The 24,872-nt window shown below is 37.6% G+C and overlaps 1 protein-coding gene across 1 annotated transcript in view; it reads left to right on the plus strand.

The window, feature by feature from the left end:
* Positions 1-212: 212 nt before the first annotated feature.
* LOC128644340 (von Willebrand factor-like) overlaps positions 213-24,872 on the plus strand; it is a gene marked incomplete at both ends in the record, with an annotated part of 28,676 nt that continues 4,016 nt past the window's right edge. The window contains 4 exons of the mRNA XM_053696996.1: positions 213-313; positions 2,035-2,230; positions 9,695-9,910; positions 23,313-23,553. Of these exons, the coding sequence (XP_053552971.1) occupies positions 213-313; positions 2,035-2,230; positions 9,695-9,910; positions 23,313-23,553 (754 nt within the window). The remainder of the gene's footprint in view (positions 314-2,034; positions 2,231-9,694; positions 9,911-23,312; positions 23,554-24,872) is intronic.

Raw genomic sequence — 24,872 nt, forward strand, 5'->3', positions numbered from 1 at the left:
GCAGAGTTAGCACGCAAGCAAGAGTGTTAAATACTGCTCCACTTGTAATCTGACCCTAAGGGAGTTGATCACAATCCTTTAGAAAAAAATTATCAAACGATTTAGCTACAAAAATGCCCATAGACTGGTGGTTTTCTATTGATAGTCATTTGATACACTTTTTCTACAGGATTCTGAATAGCCCCATTCTAACTTTTTTGGTTTGCCTACAGGTTCTCTTCGTATTCAGAATACTGTGCTGTCATCTGTAAGACTCACATACAAAGAAGATTTGCAAATTGATTGGGATGGTCATGGAGAACTATTGATTAAGGTGACTAATGTTTAACACTTGTGGTTCATTAAAGTAAACTCTTGACAAAGAGACAAAAACTAGAGTTTGTTTTCTGATTCTGCATTCTAACAACTAATTAAACATTAAAATATAACATTTCTGCAAACAAAACAGGGCTGAATTACCCCATAATTCATCATTTCCAATAAGCAGATCTTGTTTTGCTATAAAAATGCAAATGTGATGCGTTTGATTAAAGGGATATTGTAGTGCTAAAAGTCATAGAATAAAATTAAATAATTTAATAGAGCATGACATTTTTACACCACTGACCCTCAAACTCTTTGCGGAGGTTAAACACAATAAAGTCCCCCACAAAAGCTGTAGAGAATTTCTGGTCCCGAGCAGGAAACAACTGGTGAGATAATCAAAATGACCCTGTTAATCACCAACTGTGCTCAGCTCAGGAACTGTAATGCTTGGGGCTCCCTAAGAGGACTTTAAAAATGTGTTTAACCCTTTTGTGTGGGGTTAAACACATAGATTTCCTAGGTCTGTAATGCAAAAACAACATGTTCTAACAAATTAGACAATCAATTTTTAACTCTTATGTCTCATTAATTATAAACCCTTTCCCTATATATGGCTTTCAAACACCTATATACAGTGATATAATGAAAACTCGGAAATTACAAGGTTTTCAAATATATTTTTTAATAACCTAGACCAGATATCCTCAAACTTGGCCCTTCAGAGGTTTTGGAACTACATCTCCCATGATGCTCAGCCAGCATATCAGCTGGCTGAGCATCATGGGCAATGTAGTTCCAAAACCTCTGGAGGGCCAAATTTGAGGATGTCTGACCTAGATCAATGAATGCAACAAGCCCAATATAATATATCAGGTAAAGGGACGCTAAGCCTCCTATAAGTGTGGTCTGGGGCTCTCCAGCAAAGGAATATTTACATTTGTTTAACAAAAACAATTGTACACGTCCCACAAATATTACGTTTAAAACTAAAAGAATACCAAATAGCATGGTAGCTGAATATTCGGAAAACTAATTTTTAAAAATATTTGGTCCAAAAGATTTAGCCAAACCATATCTTTTGCCCATGCACATGTCTATCTAATATGTTAATATGCTACTATGTAGAAAAACCAAAGAAATGCATGCAACAGAAATGTAATTGATTCTTTTATGCAGTTAAAACTATTACTCTGAAAGGGAAAAGGCTTTACAAGTTCAAATTTACACTGTTTAGGTGGAGAAAATACATATATATATATATTTGCTGCTGTTGCTGCTGCTGGTTTATAGCAGCAGCACTTGCTACTACTTTAACTTTTATTTAAGTTTAAGCTTCTGTCCAGTTGCTGCTTTGCTGCCCTAAAGACAGTACCCATAGGAAATAGCATGGGCTTTTATTTTTTTTTAAGCAAACAAATTCCGAACGACCCCATAACCCATTAGCAGAAGAAAGAAAATATATATTTTTTTCTATTAGGAATGATTTGTCTGTAACGCATTTTTGTCCATGCAAATGCTTAGTTTTTGTTTAATGTTTGTGGGTATTAAATCTCCCAAGCAGAACAAGCTAATTAGCCAATAAGAAGGGACAATCGCATGTAACAACTAATCACCGGCTGTTTGCTGCTTGGGTGATGCAATACTTGCAGCTTTTAAGTGGGAAAACATGTATCTTTTGCATTAGAATAACCCATTAATTCTACTGAACTCATTGTCTTTCCATGACAGTTATCCCCAGTGTATTCAGGATCAACCAGTGGGCTTTGTGGTAATTACAATGGTAATCAAGGTGATGACTTTCTCAGCCCATCCGGCCTTGTAGAGACCAATGTGGAAGTTTTTGGAAACTTGTGGAAACTCAACAGCGATTGTACAGATCTGACAAAACAAGATACAGACCCATGTAATCTCAACCCTAAAAGAGGTAAGGACTGAACTATATAATATAAATGGTAATTAAATAAGAATTTGAATGCAATGTCTTAGATGATTTAAAGCAATAGGAAACCAAAAATACAACTTTAAAAAAAGCATACAATTTTAAAAAAGTTCCAATTTACTTCATTACCTTGTTATTCTTTGTTGAAGAGATACCTAGGTAGGTGTCTGGAGCACTAAATGGCAGGAAATAGTGCTGTCATCTAGTGTTCCAGACACATGCCTGCTCCTGAGCTTTTTTCAACAAAAGATACCAAGAGAACAAAAAATGTGATAAAAGAAGTAAGTTAGATGTTTAAATTTGCATGCTCTATCTGAAACATTAAAGAAACATTTTGGGTTTCATGTCCCTTTAATGGTAGCCAGTCTATTTGTGTTTGTAGAAACTAAGGCCTAGATTTAGAGTTCGGCGGTAGCCGTCAAAACCAGCGTTAGAGGCTCCTAACGCTGGTTTTGGCCGCCCGCTGGTATTTGGAGTCAGTGATTAAAGGGTCTAACGCTCACTTTTCAGCCGCGACTTTTCCATACCGCAGATCCCCCTACGCCATTTGCGTAGCCTATCTTTTCAATGGGATCTTCCTAACGCCGGTATTTAGAGTCGTTTCTGCAGTGAGCGTTAGAGCTCTAACGACAAAATTCCAGCCGCCTGAAAATAGCAGGAGTTAAGAGCTTTCTGGCTAACGCCGGTTCATAAAGCTCTTAACTACTGTACCCTAAACTACACTAACACCCATAAACTACCTATGTACCCCTAAACCGAGCTCCCCCCACATCGCCGCCACTCGATTAAAATTTTTAACCCCTAATCTGCCGACCGCCACCTACGTTATACTTATGTACCCCTAATCTGCTGCCCCTAACACCGCCGACCCCTGTATTATATCTATTAACCCCTAACTTGCCCCCCACAACGTCGCCGCAAGCTACTTAAAATAATTAACCCCTAATCTTCCGACCGCAAATCGCCGCCACCTACGTTATCCCTATGTACCCCTAATCTGCTACCCCTAACATCGCCGACCCCTATGTTATATTTATTAACCCCTAATCTGCCCCCCTCAACGTCGCCGACACCTACCTACACTTATTAACCCCTAATCTGCCGAGCGGACCTGAGCGCTACTATAATAAAGTTATTAACCCCTAATCCGCCTCACTAACCCTATCATAAATAGTATTAACCCCTAATCTGCCCTCCCTAACATCGCCGACACCTACCTTCAATTATTAACCCCTAATCTGCCGACCGGAGCTCACCGCTATTCTAATAAATGTATTAACCCCTAAAGCTAAGTCTAACCCTAACACTAACACCCCCCTAAGTTAAATATAATTTAAATCTAACGAAATAAATTAACTCTTATTAAATAAATAATTCCTATTTAAAGCTAAATACTTACCTGTAAAATACATCCTAATATAGCTACAATATAAATTATAATTATATTATAGCTATTTTAGGATTAATATTATTATATTATTTTACAGGCAACTTTGTAATTATTTTAACCAGGTACAATAGCTATTAAATAGTTAAGAACTATTTAATAGTTACCTAGTTAAAATAATAACAAATTTACCTGTAAAATAAATCCTAACCTAAGATATAATTAAACCTAACACTACCCTATCAATAAAATAATTAAATAAACTACCTACAATTACCTACAATTAACCTAACACTACACTATCAATAAATTAATTAAACACAATTGCTACAAATAAATACAATTAAATAAACTATCTAAAGTACAAAAAATAAAAAAGAACTAAGTTACAGAAAATAATAAAATATTTACAAACATAAGAAAAATATTACAACAATTTTAAACTAATTACACCTACTCTAAGCCCCCTAATAAAATAACAAAGCCCCCCAAAATAAAAAATTCCCTACCCTATTCTAAAATACAAATATTACAAGCTCTTTTACCTTACCAGCCCTGAACAGGGCCCTTTGCGGGGCATGCCCCAAGAATTTCAGCTCTTTTGCCTGTAAAAAAAAACATACAATACCCCCCCCCCAACATTACAACCCACCACCCACATACCCCTAATCTAACCCAAACCCCCCTTAAATAAACCTAACACTACCCCCCTGATGATCTTCCTACCTTGTCTTCACCATGCCAGGTTCACCGATCCGTCCTGGCTCCAAGATCTTCATCCAACCCAAGCGGGGGCTAGACATCCACTGAAGAAGTCCAGAAGAGGGTCCAAAGTCTTCCTCCTATCCGGCAAGAAGAGGACATCCGGACCGGCAAACATCTTCTCCAAGCGGCATCTTCTATCTTCTTCCATCCGATGACGACCGGCTCCATCTTGAAGACCTCCAGCGCGGATCCATCCTCTTCTTCCGACGACTAGACGACGAATGACGGTTCCTTTAAGGGACGTCATCCAAGATGGCGTCCCTCGAATTCCGATTGGCTGATAGGATTCTATCAGCCAATCGGAATTAAGGTAGGAATTTTCTGATTGGCTGATGGAATCAGCCAATCAGAATATAGTTCAATCCGATTGGCTGATCCAATCAGCCAATCAGATTGAGCTCGCATTCTATTGGCTGTTCCGATCAGCCAATAGAATGCGAGCTCAATCTGATTGGCTGATTGGATCAGCCAATCGGATTGAACTATATTCTGATTGGCTGATTCCATCAGCCAATCAGAAAATTCCTACCTTAATTCCGATTGGCTGATAGAATCCTATCAGCCAATCGGAATTCGAGGGACGCCATCTTGGATGACGTCCCTTAAAGGAACCGTCATTCGTCGTCTAGTCGTCGGAAGAAGAGGATGGATCCGCGCTGGAGGTCTTCAAGATGGAGCCGGTCGTCATCGGATGGAAGAAGATAGAAGATGCCGCTTGGAGAAGATGTTTGCCGGTCCGGATGTCCTCTTCTTGCCGGATAGGAGGAAGACTTTGGACCCTCTTCTGGACTTCTTCAGTGGATGTCTAGCCCCCGCTTGGGTTGGATGAAGATCTTGGAGCCAGGACGGATCGGTGAACCTGGCATGGTGAAGACAAGGTAGGAAGATCATCAGGGGGGTAGTGTTAGGTTTATTTAAGGGGGGTTTGGGTTAGATTAGGGGTATGTGGGTGGTGGGTTGTAATGTTGGGGGGGGGTATTGTATGTTTTTTTTTACAGGCAAAAGAGCTGAAATTCTTGGGGCATGCCCCGCAAAGGGCCCTGTTCAGGGCTGGTAAGGTAAAAGAGCTTGTAATATTTGTATTTTAGAATAGGGTAGGGAATTTTTTATTTTGGGGGGCTTTGTTATTTTATTAGGGGGCTTAGAGTAGGTGTAATTAGTTTAAAATTGTTGTAATATTTTTCTTATGTTTGTAAATATTTTATTATTTTCTGTAACTTAGTTCTTTTTTATTTTTTGTACTTTAGATAGTTTATTTAATTGTATTTATTTGTAGCAATTGTGTTTAATTAATTTATTGATAGTGTAGTGTTAGGTTAATTGTAGGTAATTGTAGGTAGTTTATTTAATTATTTTATTGATAGGGTAGTGTTAGGTTTAATTATATCTTAGGTTAGGATTTATTTTACAGGTAAATTTGTTATTATTTTAACTAGGTAACTATTAAATAGTTCTTAACTATTTAATAGCTATTGTACCTGGTTAAAATAATTACAAAGTTGCCTGTAAAATAAATATTAATCCTAAAATAGCTATAATATAATTATAATTTATATTGTAGCTATATTAGGATTTATTTTACAGGTAAGTATTTAGCTTTAAATAGGAATCATTTATTTAATAAGAGTTAATTTATTTCGTTAGATAAAAATTATATTTAACTTAGGGGGGTGTTAGTGTTAGGGTTAGACTTAGCTTTAGGGGTTAATACATTTATTAGAATAGCGGTGAGCTCCGGTCGGCAGATTAGGGGTTAATAATTGAAGGTAGGTGTCGGCGATGTGAGGGAGGGCAGATTAGGGGTTAATACTATTTATGATAGGGTTAGTGAGGCGGATTAGGGGTTAATAACTTTATTATAGTAGCGCTCAGGTCCGCTCGGCAGATTAGGGGTTAATAAGTGTAGGCAGGTGTCGGCGACGTTGTGGGGGGCAGATTAGGGGTTAATAAATATAACATAGGGGTCGGCGATGTTAGGGCAGCAGATTAGGGGTACATAGGGATAACGTAGGTGGCGGCGGTTTACGGAGCGGCAGATTAGGGGTTAAAAGTGTAATGCAGGGGTCAGCGATAGCGGGGGCGGCAGATTAGGGGTTAATAAGTGTAAGGTTAGGGGTGTTTAGACTCGGGGTACATGTTAGAGTGTTAGGTGCAGACGTAGGAAGTGTTTCCCCATAGGAAACAATGGGGCTGCGTTAAGAGCTGAACGCTGCTTTTTTGCAGGTGTTAGGTTTTTTTTCAGCTCAAACTGCCCCATTGTTTCCTATGGGAGAATCGTGCACGAGCACGTTTTTGATGCCGGCCGCGTCCGTAAGCAACTCTGGTATCGAGAGTTGCATTTGCGGTAAATATGCTCTACGCTCCTTTTTTGGAGCCTAACGCAGCATTTGTTTGAACTCTCGATACCAGAGTTAAATTTATGGTGCGGCCAGAAAAAAACCCGCGGAGCGTTAACAGCCCTTTTACCGCCGAACTCCAAATCTAGGCCTTAGATTATTTTAGCATCTCAAAACAATATTTGGACATCTGAATTCTATTGGCCTTCAAATCAAATACTAAACAATGCACTGAAACCATCAAAAATGTACTTACAATAAACATAATACAAAACTGTCCTGCAGAATATATTTATCATAAACATAATACAAAACTGTCCTGCAGAATATATTTATCATAATTAAAGGGACATGAGACCCCCCATTTTTTTTTCTTTCATGATTTAGAAAGAGCATGCAATTTTAAACAACTTTCCAATTTACTTCTATCATCTAATTTGCTTCACTCTCTTGATATCCTTTGTTGAACAGCATATCTAAATAGTCTCAGTAGCTGCTGGTTGGTGGCTGCAAATAGATGCCTTGTGTAATTGGCCCATGTGCATTGCTATTTCTTCAACAAAGAATATCTAAAGAATGAAGCTAACTAGATAACAGAAGTAAATTTGAATGCTGTTTAAAAATGTATTCTCTGTCTGAATCATGAAAGAAAAAGATTGGGTTTCATTTCCCTTTAAACCTATAGATAGGTTCCAAACTGCTAAGCACAACGATCCAACCCAAATAAGATTTATATAACTACTAGTCGATAAGCCTGCCCAGAGGGCAGTATAATTATTTATTTAAGCTACAGATGTAGAAACAACATATTTTGTAACTCTTCTTTTATATAAATATTTAAGCTACAGGTGTAGCAATACTATAATTTTAATGGACTACTGTCTTAAATATATCAAAAATATTTTCTATATAATAAACTACAGATATAGACACACTCTAATTGGACAATCTACTGTCCTAAATAAATACAAAATTTCTTCTTTTTAAATTATATCCACTTTAAGTATATTTCTATATATACATAACTCCTAAAACGCAAAACCCCTACATTGCAATAAACCTATTTACCCTATTAACCCCTAAACCGCAAAACCCCTACATTGCAATAAACATATTTACCCTATTAAACCCTAAACCGCAAAACCCTACATCGTAATAAACCTATTTACCCTATTAACCCCTAAACCGCAAAACCACTACATTGCAATAAACATATTTACCCTATTAAACCCTAAACCGCAAAACCCTACATCGTAATAAACCTATTTACCCTATTAACCCCTGAACCGCAAAACCCCTACATCGCAATAAACCTATTTAACTTATTAACTCTTTAAACCGCCAAAACCCACAATTCAAATAACTATTTAAATAACTCAGTACTGTACACTAACCTAACACCCCCTATCCTAACAACCCCTAACCTAACACCCCTTTAAATAAACCCATATTACCTAAACTAATACATTCTAAAGTTACAAAAAAAAGTTTACAAAAAAAAGTTAACATTACAGAAAATTAAACCTAATCCTTATGAAAATAAAAAAGACCCCCCAAAATATAAACACCCCTTACTCTAAGAATAAACTACCAGTAGCCCTTAAAAGGGCTTTTTGCAGTGCATTGCCCCAAGATAATCAGCTCTTTTTCAAGAAAATACAGAATGCCCCTCCTAACAGTAAACCCCCCCACCCACCAAACCCCCCCAAATAAAATAACCTAACACTAAAAAACCTAAACTACCCACACCATTCCCGGGCCCCACCCACACCACGCCCGTCAGCCACGCCCACTCCACCACACGCGACGCCAGGAGGAAGTCAAGATAGTTAGAAGGCCAGGTGTGTTTGTCGTCGTGCGCAGTCTCTACTGCGCATGACAGCTTCGGACAAACACAGTTGGCCTTTTATTATATAGGATAGTTGTACACAACAAAACAGTATATATTTACAGCTGTAGTTAACATTTACAGACTGAGATTTTGTATTAAACAGGTTAACACAATTTTAAAAATACTTTCTGCAATGCAAATTTCTTTCAGAATATTTTCTTTGCCCATTTTATTTTTCATGGCGATACAAAAATGAATATACAAAATAATTTACATTTCAAATCATTTTAACTCATCAGCTGCCAGAGAGTCTCATTGTAGTGTTTAGCAAATGATTTAAAGGACAATAGAATCCTGACCCCCAAATATTTTTGAGATACGCATAATGATTGACAAGCCACATTCTCACACAATTGGCTGCATGATAGCAGGAGGCATGGCTAAACAAGCTTCTGTATTTTTAAATTCCACCATTGGATGGCTGCATCATTTGCCCAAAGGCAGACAGACCGGTTCTCTGCCTGGGAACTTTGTCTGCCTGCAATGTGATAAATTGAAGCCATTGGGGCCGATTTATCAATGTCTGTCCGGCATGATACGCTGTAGCGTATCATATTCTACAGACAGCAACTACATACCTTTACTAAATTCTACCACATTTATGTTTTGCTTTTTTGTAAGCAAACTGCTTGTGCAATGCCGCCCCCTGCAGATTGGCCGCTAGCAGGGGCTGTCAATCAGAAGGATGGTATAGGATTGGGCGGATTGCAGACTGCAGCCTCATAACTGCTATTTCCGGCGAGCCTGAAGGCTCGCGCGGAAACAGGGACATCAAGCTCCATTCAGAACTTGATATTTCGGCCCCATTATCTCTATGTCATTTCCTTGCATTAGTTTTTACAATAAAAATTGTGTTATAGTCAAGGGTAAGATCTCAAGAATTTTAATTCATTTTGCAGTCCTATAAATATATTTTAACATGTGTCACATAAACTCACTGTAATTATAACCACCCATGAATCTTAATCCATTCACCAGTCCATTAAAATCAAGTTTTTAGCCATCTTCCCTATTGTTATATTGATGAATATTGTTTTTGTGTTTAAAAAATGTACAATATTTTATTTCAGCAAGATTTGCAGAAGAAGTATGTTTTGCCCTTCTGGCCTCTACATTCCAGTCATGCCATAATGAGGTCAATCCCGCACCATATCTGAAGAATTGTCGCTATGATGTGTGCTCATGTTCAGATGGAAAGGAATGTCTGTGTTCTGCATTTTCAACTTATGCCACCGCGTGTTCGAGAAAGGGAGTTCTTATTGACTGGAGAACACCAGAATTTTGCCGTGAGTGTCTCTTAAGTGCCTAAATATATGTTTCAGTTTTGACTTCCATGCTGTATATTGTACATATACCATTTATACACTATATATATATATATATATATATATATATATATATATATATATATATATATATATATATATATATATATATATTATATTCTAACATAGCTATTGAGCTTTATCATTTTGTGTTTGCAATATTTATGTGATTGACTTCCAATTTACAGCCTAAATTGCTTTGATGAAAACTTTATGAATTGTAGCTTATTTGTAAATAAAAACATTTTTTTAGTGAAACAATATTCTTTTAACTTCCTGCAGTTACTCTGAACTAACCAGCAGGTAAAGCTGTGGTGGAAGCCTCTTTATTTTTATGCCTACTTTAAAGGGACACTGAACCCAATTTTTTTTCTTTTATGATTCAGATAGAGCATGACATTTTAAGCAACTTTCTAATTGACTCCTATTATCAAATGTTCTTCATTCTCATGTTATCTTTATTTGAAATGCAAGAATGTTAGTTTAGATGCCGGCCCATTTTTGCTGAACAACCTGGGTTGTTCTTGCTGATTGGTGGATAAATTTATCCACCAATAAAAAAGTGCTGTCCAGAGTCTAAACCTAAAAAAAAAGCTTAGATGCCTCCTTTTTCAAATGAAGATAGCAAGAGAACTAAGAAAAATTGATAATAGGCGTAAATTAAAAAGTTGCTTAAAATTGCATGCTCGAAAGAAAAAATTTGGGTTCAGTGTCCCTTTAAAGGACCATTAAATACAGTAGATTGCATAAACAACAAATGCATGATAAAAAGAAATTGCAATAGCACTTAGGGGCCGATTTATTCGCCAATTGGCCCCTAGCAGGGGGCGTCAATCAACCCGATCGTATGCGATCGGGCAGATTGCTGTCTGCTGCAGTTAAGTAGCAGCGGTCTTAAGACCGCTGGTTCTTAATGCCTGTTACCGGGGAGCCTGAAGGCTTGCGCGGAAACAGAGGCATTGGGACCGATACAGAGCTTGTTAAATCGGCCCCTATGTCTGAACTTCAAATGAGTAGTAGATTTTTTTCTGACACATTTCAAAATGATGTCTATTTCCACTCCCCCTATATCATCAGCCAATCACAAATGCATATATGTATAATCTGTGAATTCTTGCACATGCTCAATAGGAGCTGGTGACTCCAAAAGTGTAAATATAAAAAGACTGTGCCCCCTTTTATAATGGAAGTAAATTTGAAAGTTGTTTAACCCCTTAATGACCACAGCACTTTTCCATTTTCTGTCCGTTTGGGACCAAGGCTATTTTTACATTTCTGCTGTGTTTGTGTTTAGCTGTAAATTTCCTCTTACTCATTTACTGTACCCACACATATTATATACCGTTTTTCTCGCCATTAAATGGACTTTCTAAAGATACCATTATTTTCATCATATCTTATAATTTACTATAAAAAAAATTATAAAATATGAGGAAAAAAATTGAAAAAAACACACTTTTTCTAACTTTGACCCCCAAAATCTGTTACACATCTACAACCACCAAAAAACACCCATGCTAAATAGTTTCTAAATTTTGTCCTGAGTTTAGAAATACCCAATGTTTACATGTTCTTTGCTTTTTTTGTAAGTTATAGGGCCATAAATACAAGTAGCACTTTGCTATTTCCAAACCATTATTTTTCAAAATTAGCGCTAGTTACATTAGAACACTAATATCTTTCAGGAATCTCTGAATATCCATTGACATGTATATATTTTTTTTTAGTAGACATCCCAAAGTATTCATCTAGGCCCATTTTGGTATATTTCATGCCACCATTTCACTGCCAAATGCGATTAAATACAAAAAATCGTTCACTTTTTTACTAATTTTTTCACAAACTTTTGGTTTCTCACTGAAATTATTTACAAACAGCTTGTGAAATTATGGCTTAAATGGTTGTAAATGCTTCTCTGGGATCCCCTTTGTTCAGAAATAGCAAACATATATGGCTTTGGCGTTGCTTTTTAGTAATTAGAAGGCTGCTAAATGCCACTGCGAACTACACATGTATTATGCCCAGCAGTGAAGGGGTTAATTATGGAGCATGTAGGGAGCTTTTAGGGATACTTTTAGCTTTAGTGTAGTGTAGTAGACAACCCCAAGTATTGATCTAGGCCAATTTTGGTATATTTCATGCCACCATTTCACCGCCAAATGCGATCAAATTAAAAAAAACGTTAAATTTTTCACAATTTTAGGTTTCTCACTGAAATCATTTACAAACAGCTTGTTCAATTATGGCACAAATGGTTGTAAATGCTTCTCTGGGATCCCCTTTGTTCAGAAATAGCAGACATATATGGCTTTGGCGTTGCTTTTTGGTAATTAGAAGGCCGCCAAATGCCGCTGCATTTCACACGTGTATTATAGCTAGCAGTGAAGGGGTTAATTATGTAGCTTGCAGGGTTAATTTTAGCTTTAGTGTAGAGCTCAGCCTCCCACCTGAAACATGAGACCCCCTGATCCCTCCCAAACAGCTCTCTTCCCTCCGCCACCCCACAATTGTCCCCGCCATCTTAAGTACTGGCAGAAACTCTTGGGTACTGGCAGCTGTCTGCAAGTACCCAGTTTAGTAACAAATGTGCCTTTTTTTTTAAAAAAAATCCCTTTTCTGTAGTGTAGCTTCCCCCCCCCCCAAGACCAGCCCCCACCCCTTCCAGATCCCTTAGCTGTTTATATGTAATATTTTATTTTACAAATAATTTTAACCTTTCACAGCCTTATTTTTCCGTAGTGTAGCGGTTCCCTCCCGCTCCCGCCCCGTGCACGTGCCCGCCCGCCGCCCCCCTTGCACGCGCGCGCTCCCGTGCGTGCTCCCGATGGTTCCTCCCCCGATCCCGCCCACCTTCTCTGCACTCGGCACATCGATGGCCGCCCACCCGCCTCCCAGACTTGCTCCCACCCACCAACGATACCGGCCACCGATGTCCGGTGCAGAGAGGGCCACAGAGTGGCTCTCTCTGCATCGGATGGCCAAGGGGGGTTATTGCAGGATGCCTCCATATCGAGGCATCACTGCAATAACCGGAAAGCAGCTGGAAGCGAGCAGGATCGCTTCCAGCTGCTTTCCAGACCAAGGACGTACGCCACACGTCCTCGGTCATTAACTGTCTTTTTTTTGAGGACGTGTGGCGTACGTCCTTGGTCATTAAGGGGTTAAAATTGCATGCTCTATCAGAATCATAAAAGTTTCATTTGGCTTGATTGTCCCTTTATGTTATCGTAAGGGCTTATAAAAAGCCTTAAAGTGACACATTAGCTCATTTCTAAATATACTTATCATTTAAATGCTGCAAAAAAATTATCTTAAGGTTAGTGCAAATGTTTATATAATCAACAGCATTAAAGGGACACTGAACCCAATATTTTTCTTTTGTGATTCATATAGAGCATGCAGTTTTAAGCAACTTTCTAATTTACTCCTATTATCAATTTTTCTTCGTTCTCTTGCTATCTTTATTTGAAAAAGAAGGGATCTAAGCTATGGAGACAGCTAATTGTTGGCTTAGAACCATGGACAGCACTTGTTTATTGTTGCTGTCCAATCAGCAAGGACAACCCATGTAATGAGCATTAGCAGGGAGTACCTATCAACCAATGAGCTTAGCAGTAAGTACCTATCAACCAATGAGCATTAGCAGGGGGTACCTATCAACCAATGAGCTTAGCAGTAAGTACCTATCAACCAATGAGCTTAGCAGTAAGTACCTATCAACCACTGAGCATTAGCAGGGGGTACCTATCAACCAATGAGCTTAGCAGTAAGTACCTATCAACCAATGAGCTTAGCAGTAAGTACTTATCAACCAATGAGTTTAGCAGTAAGTACCTATCAACCAATGAGAATTAGCAGAAATGATCAATTATTTGAAAAAAAAGGCATCTAAGCTATTTGTTTGGTTCAGGACCCTAGAAAGCACTTGTTCATTGGTGGATGAATTTATCCACCAATCAGCAAGAACAACCCAGGTTGTTCACCAAAAATGGGCCGGCATCTAAACTTACATTCTTGCTTTTCAAATAAAGGTACCAAGAGAATGAAGAAAATGTGATAGTAGGAGTAAATTAGAAAGTTGCTTAAAATTGTATGCTCTATCTGAATCACGAAAGAAAAAAAATTGGGTTCAGTGTCCCTTTAACCCTCTCTTACCTAACTCGTCCTCTCGACTTGTCCACCACTTTCATTATAGAAGAAGAGCACTACAGCCAATTGAAAGCCGTAGCACTTATAGCGCTTCCAATTGGCTTTGGGGTTAACTTTTAAAGAGAGAATAGGCGCAACGTCACACCTACTTCTTTCTGCTTCTGCGCAAGTGCCAGGTCTTGGAGGAGCCACACTTGAGGAGAGGCAGAGAGAAGACAACATGGCCTATCCTCTCTATAGAAGCTAGTGTAGCGCTCTGCTGAGTCAAGTGAGTAAGGTTCAAGGGATATGAAACCCAAAACTTTTCTTTAATGATTTAGATTGATCAAGAACTAGCTCCCAGTAGTTGTTGTTGCTCCTGAGCCTACATAGGTAGGCTTTTCAACCAATGATACTAACAGAATGAAGCAAACTAGAGAATTAAAGTAATTTGGAACATTTACATTTATATGACCAGCAATCCCCTGCCCGCTTCTCATGCTGTACTTAGCACAGCAATGACGAAATCGACTTCCTCCAATCACGGCGCGGCCTCAGGAAATGATTGCTCTGGGGGGGGGGAAGCCCTGATTGGAGGAAGCTGGATTCGTCATTTCTGACGTAAGTATAGAGCAGCTGTGGGCGGGGGATCGCTGGTCTGGCTTGGAAGAAGAAAAAGGTAAGTATTTTAACAAAACCGCTGCAATGTAAACTTTCATGAATGAAAGTGCCCCTGTTTTTAATAGTTTTTTTAAAAACCAGGCACAGATTCATGAAAATTTACATTCACTTTAACTGTTTCGCAAAACATAAAAGTTGCACGAAACACATTAAAAATACATTACAATGTATAGTTACAGTCATAATAGCACCATCTAAAAAAATTGTTAAAAAAATATTACACACAAAAGTTATAAGGCTCAAAGATATGAGATTTCAGGTGTTAGAAAAAAAAAGGCAGGCACAGGGCTTTAACATAGAGATACATACATATACATGTCGAAATATGTATTTATGTATTTATATGTGTATATATATGTTTAACCCTTTGGCTGCGAAGCCATTTCCCACCTGGGTGCTAATATTTTCTTTTCTTTTTTTATTTTTGAAAAAAAAAAATGTTTTTAACCTTTTTATTTTTTTTTACAGACCCCCAAGACTTACACTGTTGGAAAGGTTAGGCGATTACCTTTCCAACAGTAAGTCTTGGGGATCTGTAGCTGCTTAGATGCCTGAGATACAGGCTTCTAAGCAGCATGCCCCCTCCTCCTATACTTAACATTGTTTAGTATAAATAAAGTTGCGCGGTGACGTCATCATGTGTATATGTGTATTTACAGACATATATACACATATAAACACATAAATACTTAGACATATATATAAGTGCATTGGAGCCCTTGCAAATTAAATAATAGAAGTAAATTGAACAGTTGTTTAAAATTGTATTCTCTATCTGAATCATGAAATACATTTTTTAGGTTTCATGCTCATTAAAACATGTAAAAGCATATTTATGCAATGTTCACATTTAATAAAGTGTTATAATGTATATTTACTGTAAATATTTGACGTACCAATGTCCTGCTCATAGCAGAATATGTTCTATGGGGCCTATTTATCCCGTGTTTCTGGCAAACCTGCAGGCTCGCCAGAAACACCAGTTATGAAGCAGCGGTCTAAAGACCGCTGCTCCATAACCTGTCCGCCTGCTCTGAGCAGGCGGACAGACATCGCCGCAAATCAACCCGATCGAGTACGATCGGGTTGATTGACCAACCCCCCCGCTGGCGGCCGATTGGCCGCGATTCTGCAGGGGGCGGCGTTGCACCAGCAGCTCTTGGGAGCTGCTGGTGCAATGCTGAATACGGAGAGCGTATTGCTCTCCGTATTCAGCGAAGTCTGGCGGACCTGATCCGCACTGTCGGATCAGGTCTGCCAGACTTTGATAAATAGAGGCCTATGTATTTATAAATAGATATACATATATATACCTGTATCTGTATATCTATACTTATAATCATCTATATATTGGTATAGATATATATTGTACGAAAAAAATCATATATATGTAGAAATATGTATTTAAGAATAAATAGAACATATTCTGTTATGTGCAGAACATTGGAATGTGAAATATTCATATTTTCACGTTGGGTTAGCGAACTTGAGAATATGCAGTTTTGTGCGAGAGTGGGGTGTTAAGTTTTGTCCCACTTTTGTTTTCTCCATTTACTTCTATGCTATTTTCTAAGTTCTGCTTTTCTCCTTGTCTGATTAGCCCACAAGTTTACTTTCAACTCATAATACGAGTGCGAAAAGCTTACATCTAGCGCAATTAATGTTTGAATAGTAGTGGTAATTAGCGCGCCACTTGTAATCTGGCCCATTATGTGTACACATTGATTGCAATGATAATGAATATAAACATGAGAGAAATATTTTTCACATAGTTTATAGACATTTATTACATTACAGTTAAGAATATATACAAATAAAATATAGCACCTATGCTTATAATGTTCCATTGAATGTTTGGTAATAATGCATATAATTTATTTATAGTGTTGTTAATCTGCTGTGCTATGACAACGTGAATGACTACATAATTACATACAATGTCATCATGAATGATTTATGAATATAAAGGAATTTAAACTAAGGTCTGTCACCTTATGGGATGTACCCTATATTTTATCTCTAAAGCTGCAGTGGTACTCCAAAACAATTCTTTCATGATTCAGATAGAGAATACAATTTAAAAATACTTTCCAATTTACTTTTAATTTGCTTTTTTCTCATGTTATTTTTGTTGAATAGATATCTTGATACATAGGGGGATATTTATCAAAGGTTTTGCGGACCTGATCCAACAGTGTGGGTCAGGTCCGCAAGACCTCGCTGAATGCAAAGAGAGCAATACGCTCTCCGTATTCAGCATTGCACCAGCAGCTCACAAGAACTGCTGGTGCAACGCCGCCGCCTGCAGACTCGCGGCCAATGGGCCGCCAGCAGGGGGTGTCAATCAACCCAATCGTACTTGATCGGGTTGAATTGCGGCGAAGTCTGTCCGCCTGCTCAGAGCAGGCGGACAGGGTTATGGAGCTGCGGACTTTCATGACAGGAAATAGTGCTGCCATCTAGTGCTATTGCTAATGTATAACATTGTGAAACTGCTGCCATCTAGTGCTATTGCTAAAGTATAACATTGTGAAACTGCTGCCATATAGTGCTATTGCTAAAGTATAACATTGTGAAACTGCTGCCATTTAGTGCTATTGCTAAAGTATAACATTGTGAAACTGCTGCCATCTAGTGCTATTGCTAATGTATAACATTGTGAAACTGCTGCCATCTAGTGCTATTGCTAAAGTATAAAATTGTGAAACTGCTGCCATTTAGTGCTATTGCTAAAGTATAACATTGTGAAACTGCTGCCATCTAGTGCTATTGCTAATGTATAACATTGTGAAACTGCTGCCATCTAGTGCTATTGCTAATGTATAACATTGTGAAACTGCTGCCATTTAGTGCTATTGCTAAAGTATAACATTGTGAAACTGCTGCCATCTAGTGCTATTGCTAATGTATAACATTGTGAAACTGATGCCATCTAGTGCTATTGCTAAAGTATAACATTGTGAAACTGCTGCCATCTAGTGCTATTGCTAAAGTATAACATTGTGAAACTGCTGCCATCTAGTGCTATTGCTAATGTATAACATTGTGAAACTGCTGCCATCTAGTGCTATTGCTAATGTATAACATTGTGAAACTGCTGCCATCTAGTGCTATTGCTAAAGTATAACATTGTGAAACTGCTGCCATCTAGTGCTATTGCTAATGTATAACATTGTGAAACTGCTGCCATTTAGTGCTATTGCTAATGTATAACATTGTGAAACTGCTGCCATCTAGTGCTATTACTAATGTATAACATTGTGAAACTGCTGCCATCTAGTGCTATTGCTAATGTATAACATTGTGAAACTGCTGCCATCTAGTGCCATTGCTAAAGTATAACATTGTGAAACTGCTGCCATCTAGTGCTATTGCTAATGTATACCATTGTGAAACTGCTGCCGTCTAGTGCTATTGCTAATGTATAACATTGTGAAACTGCTGCCATCTAGTGCTATTGCTAATGTATAACATTGTGAAACTGCTGCCATTTAGTGCTATTGCTAAAGTATAACATTGTGAAACTGCTGCCATCTAGTGCTATTGCTAATGGATAACATTGTTATAAAACTTCTGCCATTTAGTGCTATTGCTAATGTATAACATTGTGAAACTGCTGCCATCTAGTGCTATTGCTAAAGTATAACATTGTGAAACTGCTGCCATCTAGTGCTATTGCTAAAGTATAACATTGTGAAACTGCTGCCATTTAGTGCTATTGCTAAAGTATAACATTGTGAAACTGCTGCCATCTAGTGCTATTGCTAATGTATAACATTGTGAAACTGCTGCCATCTAGTGCTATTGCTAATGTATAACATTGTGAAACTGCTGCCATTTAGTGCTATTGCTAAAGTATAACATTGTGAAACTGCTGCCATCTAGTGCTATTGCTAATGTATAACATTGTGAAACTGCTGCCATCTAGTGCTATTGCTAAAGTATAACATTGTGAAACTGCTGCCATTTAGTGCTATTGCTTAAGTATAACATTGTGAAACTGCTGCCATCTAGTGCTATTGCTAATGTATAACATTGTGAAACTGCTGCCATTTAGTGCTATTGCTAAAGTATAACATTGTGAAACTGCTGCCATCTAGTGCTATTGCTAATGTATAAATTTGTGAAACTGCTGCCATCTAGTGCTATTGCTAATGTATAACATTGTGAAACTGCTGCCATCTAGTGCTATTGCTAAAGTATAACATTGTGAAACTGCTGCCATATAGTGCTATTGCTAATGTATACCATTGTGAAACTGCTGCCATCTAGTGCTATTGCTAATGTATAACATTGTGAAACTGCTGCCATCTAGTGCTATTGCTAATGTATAACATTGTGAAATTGCTGCCATCTAGTGCTATTGCTAATGTATAACATTGTGAAACTGCTGCCATTTAGTGCTATTGCTAATGTATAATATTGTTATAAAACTGCTGCCATCTAGTGCTATTGCTAATGTATAACATTGTGAAACTGCTGCCATCTAGTGCTATTGGTAAAGTATAACGTGAAACTGCTGCCATCTAGTGCTATTGCTAAAGTATAACATTGTGAAACTGCTGCCATTTAGTGCTATTGCTAAAGTATAACATTGTGAAACTGCTGCCATTTAGTGCTATTGCTAAAGTATAACATTGTGAAACTGCTGCCATCTAGTGCTATTGCTAATGTATAACATTGTGAAACTGCTGCCATCTAGTGCTATTGCTAAGGTATAACATTGTGAAACTGCTGCCATTTAGTGCTATTGCTAAAGTATAACATTGTGAAACTGCTGCCATCTAGTGCTATTGCTAATGTATAACATTGTGAAACTGCTGCCATCTAGTGCTATTGCTAAAGTATAACATTGTGAAACTGCTGCCATCTAGTGCTATTGCTAATGTATAACATTGTGAAACTGCTGCCATTTAGTGCTATTGATAAAGTATAACATTGTGAAACTGCTGCCATCTAGTGCTATTGCTAATGTATAACATTGTGAAACTGCTGCCATCTAGTGCTATTGCTAATGTATAACATTGTGAAACTGCTGCCATCTAGTGCTATTGCTAATGTATAACATTGTGAAACTGCTGCCATCTAGTGCTATTGCTAAAGTATAACATTGTGAAACTGCTGCCATCTAGTGCTATTGCTAATGTATACCATTGTGAAACTGCTGCCATCTAGTGCTATTGCTAATGTATAACATTGTGAAACTGCTGCCATCTAGTGCTATTGCTAATGTATAACATTGTGAAACTGCTGCCATCTAGTGCTATTGCTAATGTATAACATTGTGAAACTGCTGCCATTTAGTGCTATTGCTAAAGTATAACATTGTGAAACTGCTGCCATCTAGTGCTATTGCTAATGTATAACATTGTTATAAAACTGCTGCCATCTAGTGCTATTGCTAATGTATAACATTGTGAAACTGCTGCCATTTAGTGCTATTGCTAAAGTATAACATTGTGAAACTGCTGCCATCTAGTGCTATTGCTAATGTATAACATTGTTATAAAACTGCTGCCATCTAGTGCTATTGCTAATGTATAACATTGTTATAAAACTGCTGCCATCTAGTGCTATTGCTAATGTATAACATTGTGAAACTGCTGCCATCTAGTGCTATTGCTAATGTATAACATTGTGAAACTGCTGCCATCTAATGCTATTGCTAATGTATAACATTGTGAAACTGCTGCCATCTAGTGCTATTGCTAATGTATAACATTGTGAAACTGCTGCCATCTAGTGCTATTGCTAATGTATAACATTGTGAAACTGCTGCCATCTAGTGCTATTGCTAATGTATAACATTGTGAAACTGCTGCCATCTAGTGCTATTGCTAAAGTATAACATTGTGAAACTGCTGCCATCTAGTGCTATTGCTAATGTATAACATTGTGAAACTGCTGCCATCTAGTGCTATTGCTAAGGTATAACATTGTTATAAAACTGCTGCCATCTAGTGCTATTGCTAATGTATAACATTGTGAAACTGCTGCCATCTAGTGCTATTGCTAATGTATAACATTGTGAAACTGCTGCCATCTAGTGCTATTGCTAATGTATAACATTGTGAAACTCCTGCCGTATAGTGCTGTAGACACGTGCACGCTCCTGATCTTACATCCCTGCTTTGCAACAAATTTGATAATAGAAGTACATTGGAAAGTTGTTTAAAATGGCATATTCTATCTGAATCACGAAAGAAAAAATGTGGGTTTTATGTCCCTTTAAACTATTTTAATCCAAAAGATAAAAAAAGAACATTTCATGCTTTCCCCTTTAGTGATGCCTAAGGGAGCTGGAAAGATTTCCTTTTTATCTTTAGAATAAAGAAGTTTAAGATGCATTTTTGGAGTGTTGTTTATTTTTATTGATGGTATAATCCAGAACCAGTTTTAATGGGACATCAATGTGAAATATGTCCTAATGTGTTGCACCATTTTTATTGCATAATTGCTTGTATATAAATATGTGTTTAACCTTCACAAATGAGTTAAACGGAATTAAAGGGACAGTTTACTGAAAATTTTGCTCCCCTTTAATTTGTTCCCAATGATCCACTTTACCTGCTGCAGTGTATTAAATTGTTTACAAGTAGCTCCTTTACCCATATATTGGCATTTGAAATAGTTTATTTAGCCTGTGGTGTCCCCACCCATCCCGAAAGTTTTTGGCCTTGAGGCCAAGCTGTGTTAACACAGCCCAGAAATTAGACTCCCAGTGGGATATAGAAGAGATAAGGTAATACAATGTTAATGTTAAGTATTGGTGATTGGTTTATGGACAGATATAAAATAAAGAAGCATGTATATGTACACAATGTAATAAAGTAATGAGATCTGATTATACCTACAAGCTCAACCCATTTTATAAGGCTGTGACTTTAAAACACAAAATCAGCTAATTCACAAACACAAATAAGCCTTAAAAAAGCATCTGGCGCTGGTAAAAATTGTAATTGAAAACACATTAAGGGAAAACTATTTTTCAGTATATTGTCCCTTTAAAGTCTGTTATAGGAAGGACTCTAGCTGCAAATGCAGCTTCATAAATGAGCCCCTTAAAATATGAACTGTGAAGAAAAAAAACGACAAAATAGTAGCACAGTAGCTTTACTGGTTGTGCATTTTCAACTTTCTGTGTTTTTTGTAAACAAGAATACAAAAGTTTTTTTCCATCTATTCTCCAAATTATTTTTATGTTTGTGTTTTTTTAAAAACTGAACCGTTAGTGCCCTCTGGTGAGGTTTTAGAGAATTGTTACCATTGCACTTGATGTGTATTTAAAAGACATGAAACACCTCTTGTGTATAAAATTGTGCTTGTCCCACACTCCCTGAAGAGACAAAAAGCTCATTCTTAACTTGCAAATGCTGCAGACTTAAAGGGACACTGAACCCAAAATGTTTTCTTTCCTGATTCAGATAGAGCATGCAATTTTAAGCAACTTTCTAATTTACTCCTATTATCAAATTTTCTTCATTCTCTTGGTATCTATATTTGAAATGCAAGAATGTAAGTTTAGATGCCGGCCCATTTTTGGTGAACAACCTGGGTTGTTCTTGCTGATTGGTGGATAAATTCATCCACCAATGAACAAGTGCTTTCTAGGGTCCTGAACCAAACAAATAGCTTAGATGCCTTTTTTTTCAAATAATTGTTCATTTCTGCTAATGCTCATTGGTTGATAGGTACTTACTGCTAAACTCATTGGTTGATAAGTACTTACTGCTAAGCTCATTGGTTGATAGGTACTTACTGCTAAGCTCATTGGTTGATAGGTACCCCCTGCTAATGCTCAGTGGTTGATAGGTACTTACTGCTAAGCTCATTGGTTGATAGGTACTTACTGCTAAGCTCATTGGTTGATAGGTACCCCCTGCTAATGCTCATTGGTTGATAGGTACTTACTGCTAAGCTCATTGGTTGATAGGTACTCCCTGCTAATGCTCATTAGTTGATAGGTACTTACTGCTAAGCTTATTGAGCATTTGTAAGAAGTACATTTAAAGGGACATGAAACCAAAAATGTTTCTTTCATGATTCAGATAGAACATGCAATTTTAAACAACTTTCTAATTTACTTCTATTATATAATTTGCTTAATTCTCTTGATATTCTTTGCTGAAAAGCATATTTAGACTCAAAAGCTGCTGATTGGTGGCTGCACATAGATGCCTTGTGTGATTGGCTTACCCATTTGCATTACTAATTCTTCAACAAAGGATATCTAAAGAAATTAAGCAAAATAGAAGTACATTCGAATGTAGTTTAAAATTGTATTCGCTACCTGGATCATTAATAAAAAATTTGGGTTTAGTGTCCCTTTAAGTCAATAATCATTAGTAGGACATGCCCAAATGATATGAGTACAATAGTTTAAGTTTAAATAGCCTTTATTCAGGAAATTAAACTTGCAATTTTGAATGCAGAAGGAACAAAATATGTTTAAATGTTTCTCTTTTATATGGCTGATAGAACATTTCTGATGTCCCTTTAACAGTAATAACATAAAAGCTAGTCATAAAAAATGCATTGTGGGCCTTTTTTTCAGCAATAAAATGTTCTGAAGGGAAGATCTATCGACAGTGTGGAAGTCCCTGTAACCAGACATGCCGATCTTTGTCTCTTCCTGATACCGACTGCAAAGAATTCTGTATGGAAGGATGTTACTGCCCCCCAGGACTCTACACCAATGAGTACGGAGAGTGTGTGCCTAAAGCAGAGTGCTCTTGCCATTATGATGGAGAGGTTTTCCAGCCTGATGATGTATTTTCCAATCACCACACTATGTGGTAGGTGTAATACGAATCAAATTAAACTGCAATGTGAGATATGTTAGTAGAAAGAACAATGTGAACAAATGTTTTGTCTTATTTGTGTAAATGAACCACGTTTATGTTAGATGCTTTATTCGGATTAAAAAAACAATAACAAGTACAAAGTGTTTATTTATATTAAAGTAGCATTTTGTGCTTAGAAAAAATTGCACAAAATGGCCAGAAATGTAGGTTCTTACATCACAGACATCCCAACGCTCCCTGATGTTCAGGGAGTCTCCCTCATTGTAATAGTGGTTCCCAGACGCCCACAAATGAAAAGCTATCTCCCTGAAACTACAAGTACCATGATCCAACGTGGCCCAAATCCGGAAACAGTGTTTCTTTAAGGAATGCCTTTAGTTGCAGTGACATCATTGAGCAAGAAAGCATTGTCACAGCAAGTCTGTCGTTACTGTCAGCGTATTGCGTGTCTGCCACCCTCCCTCCTGCTGTTTGGAGGCGGCAATAAGGCTCTTGGGGAGGAGGATAATCAGCAGCAGGCAACATTGGCAGCAGCATAGGCTAAGTGAGAACTGAGGACGAGGGCAAAGATAGTGTGCCCCTTTGAGGGAGGAGATTAACACCCTTGCTGTCAGGTTCTTATTAAACTGACTCTACTGTGAGTACAAAACATAATAACAAATAGCCTCTCAAACTCAAAATCACACACTATACTGAGTACTTCACAATCTGGGACGCTATGGAACCCTCCAAAGCATGCATCATTAACCAAAAAGCCCACACTGATTTTAATAAATTAATACACAAATACTACCTTATTTACTGCACATAATTAAACTTTGTATTCTAAAATATTTGAGCATTCAACAAGCGTACGATCACTGGAAAATAGCTTTGTTGTATGTGGTTGTGCAATAAAGCTACTTTTGTTTTTAATGTGAGTTTAGTGGTAAGCTACTTTTAATGATAAGTCTCTATCTTAATTATGGTTTCCGGGTGTCCAGTACATAACCGGGGGGGCGCAATAGTCAGTGAAGCCACTTCCCTGAAATTAGTTTTTGCAGGTTGGGATGTCTGATATCACCTAGAAATTAATTATTAAAAAACAATTGTGTTAACAGTCTACGAAAAACCCCAAGTGACTGGATTTCACTCACAAAAAGAAACCTTCAAGTCCAAACTCAAATGAAATGGAGCATTCACATTAAAAGCTCATAAATGCTTAGCTCTGAGGCCTTTACAGCACCTTTAATCACTACTGTAAAACATCATAACAGTATCCTCCAAAAACAGAGATTGAAATAACATGGGTTTCAGTAACCTACAACTAC

Source organism: Bombina bombina, unplaced genomic scaffold (genome assembly GCF_027579735.1).
Source record: "Bombina bombina isolate aBomBom1 unplaced genomic scaffold, aBomBom1.pri scaffold_2189, whole genome shotgun sequence".
Classification (NCBI taxonomy): Eukaryota; Metazoa; Chordata; class Amphibia; order Anura; family Bombinatoridae; genus Bombina; species Bombina bombina.